Source organism: Lethenteron reissneri, unplaced genomic scaffold (assembly GCF_015708825.2).
Source record: "Lethenteron reissneri isolate LAM-NWPU_2019-01 unplaced genomic scaffold, ASM1570882v1 scaffold_1260, whole genome shotgun sequence".
Classification (NCBI taxonomy): Eukaryota; Metazoa; Chordata; class Hyperoartia; order Petromyzontiformes; family Petromyzontidae; genus Lethenteron; species Lethenteron reissneri.
Genome location: NW_026890960.1, coordinates 30,212 through 51,663, shown reverse-complemented (window position 1 = coordinate 51,663; position 21,452 = coordinate 30,212). Strand labels below are relative to the sequence as shown.

General features: G+C 48.3%; 1 protein-coding gene across 1 annotated transcript; it reads right to left on the bottom strand.

Annotated features, from left to right (window-relative positions):
* Positions 1–11,023: 11,023 nt before the first annotated feature.
* On the bottom strand, positions 11,024–18,951 carry LOC133361851 (inward rectifier potassium channel 13-like). Its single transcript, XM_061580844.1, has 3 exons — positions 18,879–18,951; positions 15,682–16,301; positions 11,024–13,463 (listed from the first exon to the last, which is right to left on the bottom strand). Exons 2-3 carry the CDS (start codon positions 16,217–16,219, stop codon positions 12,916–12,918), a joined length of 1,086 nt encoding a protein of 361 aa, XP_061436828.1. The 5' UTR covers positions 16,220–16,301; positions 18,879–18,951; the 3' UTR covers positions 11,024–12,915.
* Between the last annotated feature and the right edge of the window lie 2,501 nt (positions 18,952–21,452).

Sequence of the window (21,452 nt, the reverse complement as noted above, 5' to 3'; positions counted from 1 at the left end):
GCCCAGGACCGTTTCAGATAATCGTCACCGGTGTTTGTCCGTGAGAGGGAATCGAACCCGGGTCGCCGGATTCGTATCACAACGCGCTAACCGCTGCACCACCGCTCCCCGTCACGACACACAGAGGGGTACACAAACAGCCTCGCACACGGCCGCACGTCGCGCTCCTGAGCGCCACCATCCCAGAGACGCGCACGCGTTCAACATTCCGGCCGCCCTGACGTGGGCGTCCCCTAGGTCCACTCGGCCTAAAATGATTACTCTACCACGGTGAGTGCGTGCGTGCGTGCGTCACACAATCGTGCGATTATACACGTGCCACGACACTGACTCGCATCCCTCCGTGGCGTGCGATGCTCCGGCCTTAATAGGAGCTCACAGACACCCCACTGCCCCCCCATCCCCCCGCCCCCTCCCCCCCGCCACTGTCATCCTTGAAAATGATGACACCACCCCCCTCCCCCTCCCTTCAAACGAAAAAAAAAATCGACAACACTGCCATGAAGATGAAAACAATCTACGAGACGACGACGTTTCGTGCAATGACCCCTGTTAGTGATTCTGATGATCGATGAGAGTGTGTTTAAAAATCGATGATTTTAACATCGTTGCATATACAGAGACCTGTCATGGCTGCTGGATAATCCTGATTCATACAACACGAATGTCGAATCGAAAAGCATCGATTATAATGTGCACGTTTGTACTTCAATTATCACTAGCTTGATAATCGATAATAATCGATTATCGGTTAGTCCTTTCGTTTAACTTCTAATGGAATATGGAATCCCCCCCCCCTTCACTCTTCGCCTGGATAAGCAGGCAAGAGATATTTTCCGGAGCCCTGGCCCCCAAAACTCCGGCTCGCAATTAAACTCGGGTTGAAATCCTTAATTGTACGAGACAAAGCGTCGTCTCGTTTATTAAATAAAAGATACCTCCACATTCAGTAAACACGGCACAAAGTGGTGAGTGAGTGACGAGGTGAGGTGGTGGAATCACGTGGTATCTGTGGCGCAATGGATAACACTGCTGCCTGCGGATAAGAAGGTTGTAGGTTCGATTCCTGCCAGGCGCGATTTATTTTTTAATAAATTTTTTTATAAATACAGGACGTGGGAACGTCTTCTCGAGTCCCTTATCTGCGTCACCCTCTCACCAGGGCGCATTCTTTGAATCATCAATAGAACCCGCACCTCTCTCTTAATCTTCCAATAAACAATGGACATTATAGATGTTTTACGCATCCCATCCATGGTCACGTATATTATATGTCAAAAGTATTCGATATTTCATCGGATGCACGTCTTTCAACTATGATTGCTATCTTCATTTGAAGCTGTCGTTACCGCAGGAATAAAATAATGTAATAATTTTAATTATTAAATCTATTTTCTTTCCACGTGATTTTACCGACATCTCGCGCTCCCTCCGCGTGTCTGGGGGAGCAGCTCAGAAAGTAGTGCGCTCGCTCGCGGGTTGATCCCCGCATCCTCCACGCAAAAAATAGTTTTAAAATCAATTTTTTAAATGTAACGCCCCAGCGTTATTGTTTGTGACATCTTCACATTGGTGAACCAGCTTGGAAGTACACTGACCTCTTGTCGCCCTCGATTTTTGCTGTTTTGAAGCCCCTGTTAAGTACGTTAGAGATGTGACGAGAAATTTTAAAATATTATAAAAATATTCTCTTGGTTTTTTTCGGTAAAGTCACGTAGAAGGGAAGTAATAAAATAATAAAAATAAAACATAATAAAATAATTTTCACGACGTTTCGGCTACAACGCAAGCAGCCGTCTTCAGGTGAAGAATGAGACGCTGCCAAGCTAGGAGCTTATATACAAGCTGGGTTGGAGGTGGAAGAGCGCCTTACAAAGGAATGTGCATATCAAGAGGAATTTAGCATATTCATGGGAAATGCGTAGGAGGTGGGCGGGGGGGTTTCAAAGATATATTATGCCCGTGCATTATGCAGGATTAGCAGCATCAAAGGGAGGGGGTAGGGGGTAGCATTCACAAAGGGAGGGCATGTTAATAGTCTGTAGAAGCAATGAAACATGTCAATGAGAGCGGTGGCAGGAGACCCGCAGCGGAGCAAATAATGCATTCCCTGTGGAGAACACAAGATACACAGTCAATGCCAGTGAGTGGACTGCGGTCTGAAAGTCACCGTAAACGTGAACAACAATCAGTTAAGATCCGAAATGGTTTATTACGTCCTTCCAATGATTGCTGAGCCAGAATCCATCTTCTCGGTTGAAACTGTCTCTGTGTTTGTATATGTTGATCGCCTCATGAACGAATCTCTCATGGTAGCCAGATGGCTTGCAGAGCACCTCTGTCTTGGAGAAGTCAATGTCATGTGAGCCCACTGAATTGTAACAGTGATCTGCCACGGCTGAGGTGTTTGTCCTACCGTTTTCTAGAAGCACCCTGATCAACACGAGTGTCCTTAAATGTATTTATAAAACAAAGTCAGCACAGTATACATTTGCACCTCTTAGTCAAAATCAAACTGGACAACAGCATTTTGATACTTCAGACTGTACGTCGTTGTTTACGGCAGCAGTTTAGAGGACATTGTCGGGTGAATATTAGCAAATTCACAGGAAGCACGGAATTATGCATGGAGATGTATGTAATTATTCAAACAGAAGTGTACAATTACGCAGTATAATGTACATATGTATTACGGTTAAATTACAATGGCCAGATTCGCTAAGCTATGTTGCTACATATGCGGATTGTTAATGTGTAAATTAACAATTGAATGCAAAGTCCATGATAGGCCAGGACGAGAACAAAGGATTTGAATGCGAGAGGGGAGTTATCAGGGGCTTAAAATCAGACCTCAAGACCATTTCGAGAGGAATTTCACTGAGGATAGACGCGCAACTCCTCGCTCTGCAGATGACCCTTCTCCTGCGAGACCCAGCCTGGCGATCTCTTGAGACGGGTTACAGGGACATCGACACGCCGTGCATCAACAAGTAAGTGTCTTCGTTAGTGGATAAACTGGTAGTCGCGTGTAGCCCGACTTACGAGACTTCACTGTGTGTCGGTTAGCGATTTGAGCAAGACCTCCACGCAGCTTAAAGGGCGCCTTTAACTCTCAACAACACCCGCGACTGTTACTCTGCTCTGAAGAAGCAGTCACATGGAGCAGATGAACTCTCCACATCGCCACACACACACGGGCGAGAAGCTGTTCAATTGCTCTATGTGTGGGAAGGCATTTGCACGGAAATCATATCTTAACACTCACCAGAAGACACACACGGGCGCGAAGCCATTCAAGTGCTCTGTGTGTGGGAAGGCATTTTCACAGAAATCAAATCTTAACACTCACCAGAAAACACACACGGGCGAGAAGCCATTCAAGTGCTCTGTGTGTGGGAAGGCATTTGCGGAGAAATCACCTCTAAACAGACACCAGAAAACACACACGGGCGCGAAGCCATTCAAGTGCTCTGTGTGTGGGAAGAAATTTTCACAGAAATCAAATCTTAACACTCACCAGAAAACACATACGGGCGAGAAGCCGTTCAATTGCTCTGTGTGGGAAGGCATTTTCACTGAAATCAACTCTTGAGATTCACCAGAAAACAGACCAGAAAATCTGCAATAATAGGGAAGTTAAATAAAAAAGTGAAATGCAGAGTGCTGCAATGAGTCCTGAAAAAATACATCTTTCGAACCTATGCAGGTGGATCCTGAGAGATGGCTGAATGTAGTGGATGTAATGATTCCTGACAATTCCGCTTTCGACCCCATGCAGTTGGATCCTGAGAGATGGCTAGATGTAGCGGATGTAATTAGCGCTGACGACAATTCCACTTTCGACCCCATGAAGTTGGATCCGGAGAGATGGCTGGATGTAGTGGAGTGGCTGAAGACTCAAACGTATTGAGTACATCTGTTACCTGTTGCCCTGCTGTGTATATTCGTGTCTCTTAGATATGTTTTTTCGGTGATTTCCAGTACTCCGAGCTAGAGTGATGTTGTGAATGCTCTATGATGTGTTCAGATGGAAGTCTTCCTTTAAAGTTGCATAAGTGTTCACTTATTTCAGGATGACAACAATGTTATACTTCTATAGATGCGTTGCTTCGTCTGGTGGTTGTATCATCGTGACTGGTAAATGTGTGGTGTTTATGGTAGAAGGTGCCATGTCATCTTCTCACAGCTAATTGCGTGTTAACGTTCATTCTAGACTTCGTCACGTTCAGGTGGTGCTTTGTAGTCCTATCGAACTACTTGTTGATGTGTTGTGAAGCGCAGTGGTTGTGTGGTGGTTCAATTTCTAATTTCTCTCTCGTGGTTAAGTGGTTTTGTTGAGATAATTTTAAACACGTTCTTTATTTTTCTTATCATTGTGTAATAAATAAAATAACTTAAAAAATAGGTTTCAGAGTGTGCGTGGATTGCACGTTCGTTGTTCTTGTGTTTGATGGCTTGGACTTCTGGACGAATGGCTTCAGTCGAAAAGGACGTCAATGGAGAAATCGACGTTTACATGTTAGATTTTAAGAATATGTTTTAAATGTTGAATTCCTATTGGGAAATAATTTGCCTAGTCCCTTCCTGTTTGAGCATGCGTATTAATAAAGATTTCAATACGAGTTTTAACGTGAATTTTATTTCAGATTAATAAAGACCTGAATTGTTTTTAAAGATGACTGATCTACGTTATTTCAACCATATTCTTCCTTAAAAAAACACGGACGAGTAGACATACATACACGAGTGTGCATCCAAACAAGACTGTATATACAGCGGTGTGCATTCACACACGAGTGTGCATGTGTTTCTACGAGTCTTAACGTTAATATACTTGCAGAACAATAAAGACCTGATAGGTTAAAGATGACTGATCGTCGCTTATTGCTACAATGTTCATAGCGAACACGTGTGGAGGCGAGTTTCAGGTGAAGCATCTCCATCACACAAGTTGACCCTTACCTGGCAGCATCGTGGCAGTCCGCTGGTCACACTCACCACGTCACACTCATGACGTCACACGCACGAGCTGTAGGGGCGGGGCTCTGTCTGCTCAGTGGCGCTGTTTTCATTCATTGAGCACCACGAGCGGGGAGTCGGTGATTTCCAGTACTCCGAGCTAGAGTGATGTGAATGCTCTATAATGTGTTCAGATGAAAGTCTTCCTTTTAAGTTCCAGAAGTGTTCGCTTACTTCAGGATGGCAACAATTGTATACATCGATAGATGCATTGCTTCGTCTGGTAGTTGGATCATCGGGGCTGTTAAACGGCTGGTGCTTATGCCGGAAGGTGGCATGTGTTGTAATCTTCTCACAGCAAATGGTGTGAGCGTGCTGTCTTGTTTATTCCAGACTTTGGCATGTGAAGGTGGTGCTTCGTAGTCATCTCGGACTACTTGTTGATGTGGTGTGATGCGCAGTGGTTGTGAGGTGGTTCAATTCCTGATTTTACTCTCGTTGTTAAGTGATTTTGTTGAGCTAAAGTTGGAGAAAGACTGTGATGATAACTTTGCTCAATATAAAAAAATAATCATTTTCCTCATTGTTTAATAAAAAGTACTGCAGATCATCGTTTTAAGGATGTACATAGATTTCAGGTTCGTTGTTCCTGTGTTTGATGGCTTTGACTTCAGGATGAAAAGCTTCAATCGATAATGACGTCAATGGGGAATGATCAATCGACGTTTGCGTGTTTGATTTTGAGAATATTTTAAACTATTAAATTAAATGAAAGTAAAATAATTCGTTCCATTACTGTTTGACCAAATTAATATTAATAAAGATTTCGATAGAGTTTTAACGTCATTATTCTAGCAGATTAATAAAAACCTGATTAGTTTTTAAAAATGACTGATCGTACGTTATTGCTACCATATCCTTCCTTAAAACCACGGGCGAGTAGACATGCACACACGAGTGTGCATATGCAGGGGTGTACATACAGACATACAATGCAGTGTACATACACACGCGAGTGTACATGCACAGCAATATTAAAGTAAATGTATTTTTTTGCAGATGAATAGTAATCGGATTTTTTTAAAGATATCTGAGCGTTCGTTAACTGTACAATGCTTACAACAAACACGTTTACACACACACACGAGTCAAAGTCAAGTGTACTTACACAGCAGTGTAAATTCACACACGCTTACAAGCGATACCATTTCGATTATCAATAAAAGTGTATGACAGTAATCGTAATAATTTTCGTGGATTCAATTAAACAAATCACCTTGATTGTTCTGACGCGCTCATATCAACACAAGTACTTAAATATTTTTTTTATAAAACAAAGACAGTACAGTATACATTTGCACCTCAAAGTCCAAATCACAATTTTAATACTGCATTTCCCTGGTAACGTATTTTAACTGGCAGCATTTTTCAGGACATTGCAGGGTGAATATTAGCCAATGAATGCGAATTATGCGGTGAGATGAATATATGTATTCGGGCTTCAGCTCAATGGCAACATTATCAAAGCTCTGTTGCTAGATATGCAGATTGTAAATTCCAAAAACAACAATTGAATTTAAAGTTCATAAAATGCAAAGTCGAGGACTTCGTCTTTCATCAATGCAACATCATTCCACACGACCCCACCCACCACTTGTGTGCTGGTGTCATTGAAACACTGCCCAGCTTGGAGCGTATATAAGCTGGGTTGGAGGTGGAAGAAGAGCGCCTTGACAAAATAATTTGCATATCAAGAGGAATTTCGCACATTTATGGGAAATGCGTAGGAGGTGGGCGGGGGGGTTTCAAAGTCATAATATGCCCATGAATTATGCAGGATTAGCAGCATCAAAGGGAGGGGGTAGGGGTAGCATTCACAAAGGGAGGGAATGTTAATAGTATGTAGAAGCAATGAAATATGTCAATGGGAGAGCGGTGGTAGGAGACCCGCAGCGGAGCAAATAATGCATTCCCTGTGGAGAACACAAGATACACAGTCAATGCCAGTGAGTGGACTGCGGTCTGAAAGTCACCGTAAACGTGAACAACAATCAGTTAAAATCCGAAATGGTTTAGTACATCCTTCCAATGATTGCTGAGCCAGAATCCATCTTCTCGGTTGAAATTGTCTCTGTGTTTGTATATGTGGATCGCCTCATGAACGAATCTCTCATGGTAGCCAGATGGCTTGCAGATAACCTCTGTCTTGGAGAAGTCAATGTCATGTGAGCCCACTGAATTGTAACAGTGATCTGCCACGGCTGAGGTGTTTGTCCTACCGCTTTCTAGAAGCACCCTGATCAACACGAGTGTCCTTAAATGTATTTATAAAACAAAGTCAGTACAGTATACATTTGCACCTCTTAGTCAAAATCAAACTGGACAGCATTTTGATACTTCAGACTGTACGTCGTTGTTTAACCTGCAGCAGTTTAGAGGGCATTGTCGGGTGAATATTAGCAAATTCACAGGAAGCACGGAATTATGCATGGAGATGTATGTAATTATTCAAACAGAAGTGTACAATTACGCAGTATAATGTACATATGTATTAGGGTTAAATTACAATGGCCAGATTGGCTAAGCTATGTTGCTACATATGCGGATTGTTAATGTATAAATTAACACTTGAATGCAAAGTCCATGATAGGCCAGGACGAGAACAAAGGATTTGTATGCTAGAGGGGAGTTATAAGGGGCTTGAAATCAGACCTCAAGACCATTTCGAGAGGAATTTCACTGAGGATAGACGCGCAACTCCTCGCTCTGCAGATTACCCTTCTCCTGCGAGACCAGCCTGGCGATCTCTTGAGACGGGTTACAGGGACATCGACACGCCGTGCATCAACAAGTGGTTAAGTGTTGAGCTAAAGTTGGAGAAATACTGTGATTACAACTTTGCTAAATATTTTAAACACGTTCTTTATTTTTTTATCATTGTGTAATAAATAAAATAACTTAAAGTAATAGGTTTCAGAGTGTGCGTGGATTGCACGTTCGTTGTTCTTGTGTTTGATGGCTTGGACTTCTGGACGAATGGCTTCAGTCGAAAAGGACGTCAAAGGGGAAATCGACGTTTACGTGTTTGATTTTAAGAATATCTTTTAACTGTTGAATTCCTATTGGGAAATAATTTGCCTAGTTCCTTTCCTGTTTGAGCCTGCGTATTAATAAAGATGTCGATACGAGTATTAACGTGAATTTTCTTGCAGATTAATAAAGACCTGAATTGTTTTTAAAGATGACTGATCGTACGTTATTGCGACCATGTTTCCTTTAAAAAACACGGACGAGTAGACATACACACACGAGTGTACATCCAAACAAGACTGTATATACAGCGGTGTGCATTCACACACGAGTGTGCATGTGTTTCTACGAGTTTTAACGGCAATATAATTACAGAACAATAAAGACCTGATAGGTTAAAGATGACTGATCGTCCCTTATTGCTACAATGTTCTTAGCGAACACGTGTGGAGGCGAGTTTCAGGTGAAGCATCTCCATCACACAAGTTGACCCTTACCTGGCAGCATCGTGGCAGTCCGCTGGTCACACTCACCACGTCACACTCATGACGTCACACGCACGAGCTGTAGGGGCGGGGCTCTGTCTGCTCAGTGGCGCTGTTTTCATTCATTTAGCACCACGAGCGGCGTCATCTGGTCCAACCCGTATGAGACTAGGCTCGAAGGAAAGCTGTCTCGGGTGTGGACCAATCAACTTCAAGGACAGTGCACATTATCAGAGTTATGTCTTTTGTTTGTATTTATGACTGCAGGTATTGCGGTCTATGCAAACATGACTCCTTGCAAAAAGGTGTCAGTTTTGTTGCCAGATAGAAGGGTAAAGAACCAATTATCACACTCCCTGTTGTTTGGCATTCCCCTGCCCACGAGTAAAGTTCTGTAAAAACAACCCCCTACCTCATCAGCGGTGCAGGGCGGTAAAGCTGTGGTCAATGTGAGCAATGTCCGAGAGGGAAGGCTCATAGACATCACAGAGGCCCACGAGGTCTCCGGACTGTTGCGATGGGCTGGTAACCCCTCCACATTCAATGCACTTACCGTGAGAACACGTGGTAAATAAAAACACACACATCACTGTACATACACATCAGTGTAAATACACACTGCTATAGACTGATGATGGTTATAATAATAAACAACACTTACAAACTATACCATCCAGATGGGTATCCAGAGCAATTGTAACCGTTTTAATTGATCGAATATAACAAATAACCTTCGTTGTTTAGACACACCATCAACAAGAGTCCTTAAAAATATCCATAAAATCAAGTCACCACGCTATAAAGCATGCACCTCTTAGAATATCTCCATCAGCATTGCAACATTTTATACTTATATTCATAGTCGATAAATTGATCACAGTTTACAGGCCATTGTAAATGTGCAAACTAACAACATGTACATACCACCCCCCAATGTCCTCTAAACTGCTGCAAGTTTAGAGGATTATAAAGCGACATAGAGCCTGAAATATCAAAAATTGGTGATCTCGAGCTTGATTTGGAATAAAATGTGCAAGTTTATACTGTACTGACTTTGTTTTATAAATATATTTAATGACAATCGTGTTGAGCGGGGTGCTTCTAGAAAACGAGTGTTTTATATTAAAAAACTCTGCCATGAACTTTGAATAATCATCTGAATGGTTTAGCTTGTAAGCGTGGTTTATTATAATGTCCATATTAAAGGTTTTTTGGGTTAGATCGCTTAAATATACAAATGTGTCGTTGAAACCCACTACCACCCGACAAAGCCAACTAGTTAGGGTTGTCACGTAAACAGAACATGCATATTAGTCACTAGTACAGCACACCGGTGTGTTGGAGAGCCAAGCCACAACATTTACAATGTGAGTACGACCTTTCGTCTGTAATTAAAACTAGCTTCATCAGTCAACAGTCAGATTTGGGAAGTCTCACTGGCCCCTACAGCTCGTGAGTGTGACGTCATGAGTGTGACCAGCGGACTGCCACGATGCTGCCAGGTAAGGGTAAACTTGTGTGATGGAGATGCTTCACCTGAAACTCGCCTCCACACGTGTTCGCTATGAACATTGTAGCAATAAGGGACGATTAGTCATCTTTAACATGTCAGGTCTTTATTGTTCTGCAAGTATATTAACGTTAAAACTCGTAGAAACACATGCACACTCGTGTGTGAATGCACACCGCTGTATATACAGTCGTGTTTGGATGCACACTCGTGTGTGTATGTCAACTCGTCCGTGTTTTTTAAAGGAAACATGGTAGCAATAACGTACGATCAGTCATCTTCAAAAACAAATCAGGTCTTTATTAATTTGCAAGAAAACTCACGTTAATACTCGTGTAATAACAGCCATAGAGGGTTCACGTGGGGATTGGCTTGCCAATCCTGCTTTGTAGCCAATAAGGGTTGAGATAGGGAGCATGGCCCCGGCGTGATCACGGCATGTCATCAGGAGTGATTGGCCCAGCCATTCGGGGCCCCAGCTAATGGGAAGCCGGATGAGAGGCGTGGTCCCGGGATTGACAGGGAACCATCGAGAATGGTCGAGGCTGTCCATGAAGGATTGGCCGGGGGGACCACGTGACGGAGGGATTAAGAGGGAGTGAGAGAGAACGATCGAGAGCAGACTGGGGAACGAGCAGAGCGAGATGCCACGCGCGTACGGGGGCTCTGGGTGCCACGTGCGCGGTGGGAACTGGTGTGAAGTCTGCCCGCTCTCTGTTGTCTGCCAGCAACGGAGCGTGTGTGAGTAAAGTGTATTGTGGTGAAAATAAAGAGGACCGATTCCGAAGCCATCTCAGAAGGATTATTACACTCGTATCGACATCTTTATTAATACGCTTGCTCAAACAGGAAAGGAACTAGGCAAATTATTTCCCAATAGGAATTCAACAGTTAAAAGATATTCTTAAAATCAAACTTAGGATGGCTCTCTTTTCATGTTCACGGAGAATCACTACAAATCCTTTGTTCTTCCCCAACATACAGGGTGCACCATCAGTACAGACAGAAATAAGTTTATCCATCGGTAGTTTTTTTTATTTAGCAAACTCCATGAAAGACGTGAATAAATCCTCTCCTCTTGTTGTCCCTTTCATTGGCAAAACAGCCAAGCTTTCCTCACGCAGTGTGTCACCTGCAGCATACCTGGCAATTATACTGAACTCAGATAGATGGCTAACGTCTGTTGACTCATCTAACGCGAGAGAAAAGTATGTCCCGGCGTTTATGTCCTTAATTTGTGTTTCCTCGACTTGATTTGCCATCATGATGCTACGATCGTGAACAGTTCTTGCTGACAGAGGCATGTCTTTTATTCGTTTGATTATCTTGTCTTTATTTGGGAAGTCATCAAACAGTTCATTGGCCACATCAAGCATGAATGTTTTGGCATACTCGCCATCTGTGAATGGCTTTCCATTCCTTACTATTGCCAAAGCACCCGCAAAGCTAGCGGAATTCCCGTCACCTTGCTTGGTCCACACACGTAGTTGCTGCTGACTCGTCTGCACTCTCCGCTGTAGCTCTTCGCATGCCTTTTTCCTGCTGTCCCCCGCTGGATATTTCGATGCAAATGAAGCATGGTGCGTATCGAAGTGCCGCTTTATATTTGACCGTTTCATCAATGCAATTTTATCATTGCATATTAGACATACCGCAGATCCTGCTCTCTCCACAAATGCAAATTCCTCTGCCCACGCAGCCTGGAATGCACGGTAATCATTGTCTTTTTTATTTTCGCCATCTTTTCCGTTACAAGGGTTGAAGCGGATAAACTAGTTGGCTATCTGATCAAATGGATTTCTACACCTTTACAATAACCCGTCACATGCTCGCGAGCCATTGGTTCCCGACCCGACCCACGGGTCACGGGTCACAGGGCCCGTGACCCGTGAAATTTATCTTCAAAACTAATTTCTGTTTACTTTAAAATGACACAGTATTATTAAGCAATATCACAAGTATTTAAAAATCAGTTCCAAACTGATTTTTTAAAATTATTATTATTTTTTTCAACTCAAAATTGTCTGGGAGCCATATGCCGTCACCGGAAGAGCCATATATGGCTCGCGAGCCATAGGTTCCCGACCGCTGGTGTAGTGTATAGTGTAGTGTATAGTGTAGTGTATAGTGTAGTGTATAGTAGTGTAGTGTATAGTGTAGTGTATAGTAGTGTATAGTGTAGTGTATAGTAGTGTATAGTAGTGTATAGTGTAGTGTATAGTAATGTATGGTAATGTATAGTAGTGTATTGTAGTGTATAGTGTAGTGTATAGTGTAGTGTATAGTGTAGTGTATAGTTTGTTGATGGCTCGTGTGAGATGAATAAGCGGTAGAGTTTGGAGAGCTATAGACATACAGATTAGTGGTCACAAGCACACACATGTTACATGACCCGCCAGCACATGTCAGCTTTCTTTTACGTGGCTCTGGAAAATGTGGCTGAAGATCCCCCGCTCGAGAGTGGATTGGCAGCAAGGTGGCTCTGCACGACGCGAGGAAGCAGCAAGGTTGGACTGGACAACCCTCGAGACTTTAATTGCATTTCAGGGCGAGCCACAGGTGCCACGATCGCACGTGGGCACTCGGTCAGTCGCGACGAAACCTACAGATCACATTCATTTAAGCAACACACAAGGTACACAGCAAATGCCACTTGTACGCAGTTAGTGCTTCGCTTTGGGCCAGTTCATTAGCAGACAACCGCTGGAGTAATTTTGAACTTTGCTCTTAACATCCCCGAGTGATTTCACTGTGCCACGTGCTGCTATTCTGCGCGCAGTAGCGAAGCTGCCTTGTCAACGATGAGAGGCGACTCCTCGCACCGATGATGGCGATGGCGGAGGCGATTGGATTCGTAGCCGGATCAAGCGGTGCCAGTCCCCCTTTATACCGCGTCGACTCGTGTCGTCGCCGAGACTCCGCGAGCATCCACTACACACCACTCTCCACCTCCGCCACCGTCACGTCGAACAAAGACAGGTCCACGACGCCGCGCTCCACATCGACGTCGATCGGCGCAAACAGCCGACCGGCCAGGACCTCCGACCTCAGGTACGAGGTCCTCTGACGGCAGACGGTGCCCGAGCCCTCGCAGGTGGCCTGCAGGAACAAGGCGAGCTCCACGTGCTCGTCCGGCCACCTCGGCTCTCGCAGCAGCAGTGGCAGCAGGGGGCTGTCGGGGCCCAGCTCGTGGTGGAAGGTCAGCGGGAAGAGGAAGTAGGGCCAGGGCCGGGCCCCCAGCTGGTCCGGCCAGAAGTCGACGGCGCTCTGGCGGAGAGGCCGGCCCGGCCGCGAGCGGTAGAGCACGGCCGACACGGCCACGTCCAGCAGCGCCGACGGGCGCAGGTTGGCGACGCGGAACGCGAGGCGGCGGCGGCGTCGCTCCCCGCCGCAGCCCCCCCAACACACCACCGCCACGTCGCTGAAGCGGATGGTGCCCGTGTGCGGCTTGGGCCGCGCCATCTTGGCCACGAACGCTCCTGGGGGCGGCACGGGGGCGGCTCGGCCGCCGGGGTCAATTAATAATTGTCGCGCGCACAGCGCGTCCCAAGAGACCCGGGAGGGTCCCGCTACGTCGGGATGTTGGGCTGAGGGGGGCCGCATTCACCCAATGAAGCCAAACTGCGATTGTGCTCAACACCGACCTGAAGCTTTCGTCTCCGCTCAGTTTCTCATCATCTCCACTCTCGCGAGCACCGCTTAGTTTCACTTGTCAAACGTCACAACTTGACCACTACCCCCGAGGGCGCTCTCGGTGCCAAACCACGAGACCGAGAAGCCGTTGGGGACTCGCACTCCCGTCGTAGGTCGCTCACAAACTTGGGAGACGGTGACCTCTTGATGAGGTTTATCCAAATGTATTCTGATAGTGACCCTAAGAAAAGCGGACCACAAAGCAGTTCTACAGGAACCGTGGACGGTTTCTGCCTAATGCACAGAGGCCGAGTGCCTGTTGTGCGCGTTGTAGGTGACCTGCGTCTATCCTCGCATCACTAGCATTGAAACGGGCGTTTTACTTCCCCCCCCCCCCCCCCCGCCAACCCCCATGAATCCGGCGGCCACGTGGCGCGGAAACTCAGAGGAGCCCCCCACGTGTCCGGGCACGGCTCTAGCCACGGGCGGGGGGGGGGGGGGGGGGCTGCTCCGGACGCCGAATCCACGGGGAGGAGGAGGAGAGCAAAGCCACAACATTTACAAGGGGAGTGTGACGCTTCGCCAGTAATTACAAATTAGCGTCGTCGAGTGGACGGCCAAGATTTGTCGAGAAATCCGTCCCGTTTCGTTCCTTGGAGGGATAGATGCGACGACGTCACACGCCGCGAGCCCTTCGCGTGCGAAGAGGGGAAAGTAACGAATGCACGCAGATTACAATGGGCGGCCATTGCTGGTCGGGTCACTCGAGGTAATCAACGTGAACTAGCTCAGATCCACTGCTGGATTATATGTTTCCCGCCCGAGGACGGCCGCTTGTGTTGACTTTACCGAAAGAACCAAAGGGGTGTGGATTCCAGCAGTCACGAAAGCTTCAAATCACATCGTGCTCATTGATATTCTTGGGTCAATGGGTAAAGTCACGTAGATAGGCTCAAAGAAAATAACAAAAAACAACAAAAAACGACGACGCTTCGATCGCAACACAAGATGAAACGTCCCGTAGACCCAAGCTTATTAATTGCTACAGTCACGGAAGCTTGAGGTCAAGATGCTCATTTCTGGCCAACCCTCACATCAACTGTGTCGCTCATCTCCAGGAGAGGTCCCGAGTGGCAACGTGCGCGCAAGGAGTCCCGCTGGGATCGGCTCAGCAGCCGCCCCCCGCTCCACGGGGCCACACACACGGCTGACAGAGGAGCGCTTTGAACGTTGGCAGGAAAGCTTCATCAGAGGACTGCATCCCGCGCGAATGTGAGGGAGCGTGCGAGAGACTGTGGGAGCCCGTGCCTGCGATGGACGCTGGAATTCGGAAGCCACGGAGGAGTGCGATTATAGCCACGCAACCCCCAACGGTGCGGGTCGCGGTGGCAGTAAAACCACCACGGTAGCGGAGTATGGGCAGCAAAACGACGGCAACTCTGTCTGTGCCACACTCCCTCCTCCCGCTCACACCGCCGCGTCTCACTCGCTCACACGCACGCTGAGACAAATGTCCTCGGTGTAACCGTAGTCAACTTGTGGGGCGAGTGCTGTTTGCGAGCACATACGAAGGAGGAGCACGAAGGGATGGATGGCCAGCACCACACCCGTCAGCCTCCGTCTCCTCGGTGGCGATATTCACACACGTGGAGTGGTGGTGGTGATGTTCACACACGTGGTGTGGTGGCGATGTTCACACACGTGGAGTGGTGGTGGGGATGTTCACACACGTGGTGTGGTGGTGGTGGTGTTTACACACGTGGTGTGGTGGTGGTGGTGTTTACACACTATCTCTAACACACACACACTGTCTCGAACACACACACACTAACACACACACGCACTGTCTCTCACACACTAACACACACACTAACACACACACACTAACACACACACACTGTCTCTAACACACACACTAACACACACTAACACACACTAACACACTCTAACACACACTAACACACTAACACACACACTAACACACACTAACACACACACACTAACACACACACACACTAACACACACACACACTAACACACACTAACACACACTGCCTCTCTCACCGGTCATGAACGCGTCCAGCATGAGTCCCAGCACCATGTGCGTGCCCAGCAGCGCGGCGGCCGCGGGGCACGCCTCGGGGTCGGGGTGCATGGCCCCGTAGCCCACGGTCAGCTGCGTCTCCAGGGCGAACGAGAATGCGGCGAGCAGCCCCGTGAGCCGCCGCACGCACACGGCGCCCGAGGGGGGCGGGGGGCCCAGGTCGCCGTGCAGCAGCGCCAGCGCGTACCAGGCGAGGCCGAACAGGAGCCACGAGAGCGTGAAGCTGGCGGCGAACGCGAGCAGCACCAACCCCCAGCGCAGCTCCAGCAGCCACGTCCACAGGTCGCCGAGGCGGCGCAGCGCGGCGCGGGGACCCCGCGGAGCCCAGCGCCGGCGGCTCGAGCCGTCCCGGCCGATCAGACGGCCGCCGCCGCCCCCCCCGGGGACGCCGTGGGGCCGGTGTCCGCCTGGGGAGGGGGGAGCCGGGGCCGGCCTCCACGGCCAGGGACACAGGCGCCGCAGGCGACTGGGTCGAGTCACCGACTCGCTGCTTCTCATCCGGGTCGGGGGTCTTCTCGGCTTTGCCTGCACTGCGAGTCTGGCTCGCTGTGGTGTCAGTGCCCCGTCTAGGTTGCACGCCCTGGCGACAAATTTAACATAATAAAATACAATTCTCACGACGTTTCGGCCACAACGCAAGCAGCCGTCCTCAGGTGAAGAACAGGTCTGTCGGGAAGACGGCGTCTGAATGAAACACCACCAGGCTTGGCAGCGTATATTTAAGCTGGGTTGGAGGGGGGAAGGGGCGCCTTGACAAAGGAATCTGCATATCAAGAGGAATTTAGACACGGGGAGACACGCTGAGACACAGAGACACGGGGAGACACGCTGAGACACAGAGACACGGTGTGACACAGAGACACAGAGACACAGAGACACGGGGAGACACGCTGCGACACAGAGACACACAGACACGGAGAGACACAGAGACACGGTGTGACACAGAGACACGGGGAGACACGCTGCGACACAGAGACACACAGACACGGAGAGACACAGAGACACACAGAGACACGCTGAGACACAGAGACACGGGGAGAGACACAGAGACACATCGACGATGATGGTGATGATGGTGACGATGATGGTGATGATGGTGATGTTGACTATGGTGATGATGGTGACGATGATGGTGATGATGGTGATGTTGACTATGGTGATGATGGTGGCGATGGTGGTGATGGTGACGATGATGGTGACGATGGCGATGTATCCTGGTGGCGATGGTGGTGATGGTGACGATGATGGTGATGATGGTGATTGTACCCTGGTGGCGATGATGATGGTGATGATGGTGGTGATGGTGACGATGATGGTGACGATGGTGATTGTACCCTGGTGGCGATGGTGATGATGGTGACGATGATGATGGTGGTGATGGTGACGATGGTGATGGTGACGATGATGGTGACGATGGTGATTGTACCCTCGTTGCGATGGTGATGATGATGATGGTAATAATGGTGGTGATGGTGATTGTACCCTGGTGGCGATGGTGGTGATGGTGGTGATGGTGGCGATGGTGATGATGGTGATTGTACCCTGGTGGTGATGATGATGGTGATGATGGTGATGATGGTGATGATGGCGATGTACCCTGGTGGCGATGGTGATTGTACCCTGGTGGTGGAGATGGTACCCTGGTGGTGACGATGGTGATGATGATGGTGATGATGGTGATGATGGTGACGATGGTGATGATGGTGATGATGGTGGTGATGGTGGCGATGGTGATGATGGTGACGATGATGGTGATGATGGTGACAATGGTGATTGTACCCTGGTGGTGATGATGATGACGATGGCGATGTACCCTGGTGGCGATGGTGATGATGGTGATGATGGTGATGGTGACGATGATGGTGATGATGGTGATGGTGATGATGATGGTGATGATGGTGGTGGTGATGATGGTTGTGGTGATGGTAGCGAGTAGCAGCAGCACCTATGAAGGTAGACACAGACAAAGATCCCCCGTGTAGCCTCTACAGACTGCAGGGGCAAGTGCTGTTAGTAGCGAGTAGCAGCACCTATGAAGGTAGACACAGACAAAGATCCCACAACCACCACCACCACAACCACCACCACAACAACCACCACCACCACCCCCATCATCACCACCACAACCACCACAACCACCACCACAACAACCACCACCACAAGCACTACCACCACAACCACCATCACAACCACCACCACAACCACCACCACCACCATCACAACCATCACAACCATCACAACAACCACCACAACAACCACTACCATCACAACTACCACCACAACCACCACCATCACAACCACCACAACCACCACCATCACAACCACCACAACCACCATCACAACCACCACCACAACCACCACCATCACAACCACCACAACCACCACCATCACCACCACCACCACAACCACCACCATCACCACAACCACCACAACCACCACCACCACAACCACCACAACCACCACCATCACAACCACCATCACAACCACCACAACCACCACCACAACCACCACCACAACCACCACCATCACCACCACCACAACCACCACCACCACCCCCACCATCACCACAACCCCCACCATCACCACAACCACCACCACAACCACCACCACAACAACCACCACAACAACCATCACCACCACAACCACCAACCCCACCACCATCACCATCACCACCACAACCACCACCATCACAACCACCATCACCACAACCACCACAACCACAACCACCACCACAACAACCACCACCACTACAACCACCACCACAACCACCACCATCACAACCACCACCACAACCACCACCACCACAACCACCACCACAACAACCACCACAACAACCATCACCACCACAACCACCAACCCCACCACCATCACCATCACCACCACAACCACCACCATCACAACCACCATCACCACAACCACCACAACCACAACCACCACCACCACAACCACCACCACTACAACCACCACCACAACCACCACCATCACAACCACCACCACAACCACCACCACCACAACCACCACCACAACAACCACCACAACAACCACCACCACCACAACCACCACCCCCACCACCATCACCATCACCACCACAACCACCACCACAACAACCACCACCACCACAACCACCACCACCACAACCGCGATGAGAATTTCTCACCTCGGGTTGCAGTTCACACGAGGCGGCAGGAGCAGCTGCTGCTGCTGCCTCGTGACGTCACGCGGCACAGGCCGTGACGTCACTTCCGGGATTCAAGTTCAAGTTTTCGGTGTCGCCCCGGGAGCCATTCGGCTCTTGAATCGGGTGCAACGGCAACAAACAGGAAACATGAACACGCACTAGAAACATCTTAAAGTGAATACTCCCCTCCCGCAACGAGCGGCTCTGTAACTTAAATAAATTATGTTAATGAGCCCCCAGTCACCGGGCGTGGCTTTGCCCAAATAAGGATTGGCACTGGGACGGAGGTGACGTCACGCCCAAGAGCTTCGCGGTCGGGAGTGGGTGACATGACGTCACTTGCGAGGCACACCGCCCCCTGGCGTTTGTCGCCGATGAGGTCACGCTGCGCGGTGACGTCAGAGAGCGGGGTCAGAGTTCAAGTTTGTCGTTGTTGGCAGTGACGTGGTGAGCGCTGCGCTCCGCACCGACCAGCCGAGTTCCATTCCCGCTCGTGGCCAACGCCGCCAGTGGCCACTTTCTGAGCCGGTCCTGAGCCTCCCCTACGTCGACTCAGCCTCAAACGAGTACCCGGTGCGGTGTGTCAACATCGCCAGCACTGGGGAGACAAAGGCGGCCGGGCGTGGTGCTGGCCACCCACCCCCTCGTGTGCCGTCCCACCCTTAATAGGTGCTCGCTAACAGCACTTGCCCCTACAATCTGTGTGTTGGGAGCAAGTTTGAGTGGCGTGTAGTCGTGGGAGTTGAACGGGCGCCTGCTGCTACTGACAGTCGTTGACTGCGGTGGGACAGACGCTGATAGACAGACACACACAGACAGACAAGACAGGCGGACAGACACAGACAAGAGGAACACAGAGACAGAGAGACGACATAGACACAGAGAGAGGCAGAGAGAGACACACAGAGGCGAACAGAGACAGAGGGACTGAGAGATGTTGAATCGAACACACTGAACTCGCTCCATTGACAGAGATTCCTCGATCTTTGCCCATCCCCGGAAGTCGTTCTAGTTTCTATTTCCCTGTGTGGTGTGTAGTGCAAGCAGTGTGGGATATCGATGTACACAGATATGAACAAGATCAGCAGACAAGACGTCTTTCATTTAACAGTGTCTCCGCGAAACAAAGGAATGTTTTACACAAAATATAATTACTGCAGCATTCAGTGCAAGTCAACTGTGGACCGGTTGTGGTGTACAATTTATACGTAAATATACAAGCACACGACTTCATTTATCTGTGACGAACGCTGCACTTTCCATCGCTTTCATGCAGGGGGCGATGCAAACCTACGCGCCCCCTGCATGAACGACGGAGGCGCAGGGACAGACGTTCGATCGCGTTGGAATCGATCTGCAGACGGCGGTCTTCTGGCACGGCCAGCAGCTCTGTGTCGCCTCATCTCAACCCCGCGACCCCAACCAGTTGAAAGTCCGCATCAAACAGAACCCCGGCAAGGCCATCTACTTCACGACGAGAGAAAATTCATACTAAATGTCGTTTTCAATGAAGTCTTCCAGATGTAAAATAACAAGCTTTTAATGAATAAACACAATCATCAAATTCAAAACATAATACAATTCAAAGTTGTTTCATTTTCAAACTTTAAAACGGAGCATCGGGAGTTTGCGTGGATGCGTCGTTCGTGTGCAATTTTTTCGTGACTTTCCTGGCCCAAGGCCGTGAATGGTCGTGAGGGGGCTGCAGGCGGTCAGGCTTGCTTCAACCCCATGGTTGTGAACATCCAGACGTTAATCAGCAAGGAGCATTTCTTATTCTAATTCGACAAAATCTACGTCAACACATAATACAAAATTATAATTCGTGTTGTAGAGAATCTATCTCCTCTACGTGTAACTTTTAAGTGGTATGCCTTGTAACTGATGAATGATCCGAGCGTGCTCGCTATTTCAAAGACAATGAGTTGCTGCTCCAGAGGGAGATGTTTCCTGAAAACACAAAAATACCCTTTGACCTGTATCACAAGCACAATGAGTCTCACCTGAGTTATCTGTACAGGTTACTTGCAAAACACACACTGTGTCATAACATCACTTATTCAATGTTTGACCCTTATAGACAAAAGGTTACATGTACGCACACCATCAGACAAGTATTCAGTCTAAATTATTGACAGGCATAAGAACAAAATTGAATGACTGCACTGAAATATGCTTTATTAGTTTACATCCTATTAACAAGAAGCTAATTTAAAAAATACGCACCGTCTGCTTAACAGTGTATGTACAACATACTAATGCACCATTCAAAACGAGTCGGCCATTGCATGCTGGCATCTGGGTAAAAATGTAGCAAATTCTAAACATTACCTACAAACTCCACAACTGAGATGCCACATCAACCATCGCCCCCCAGACAGGCTCTTGTCCACACGCAGGACGGTGCAGGGCCACCACCTTGTGCCACACAGGGGCAGCTGCCACTTGGGGATGTTTCGAGTGTTTGAGACGAGATACGATGCAAAACTCAGAGTTGCAGAGGCGATTAAGCAAGCACCATATAAATGCAATTATGATGAGAACAGAGTGAAT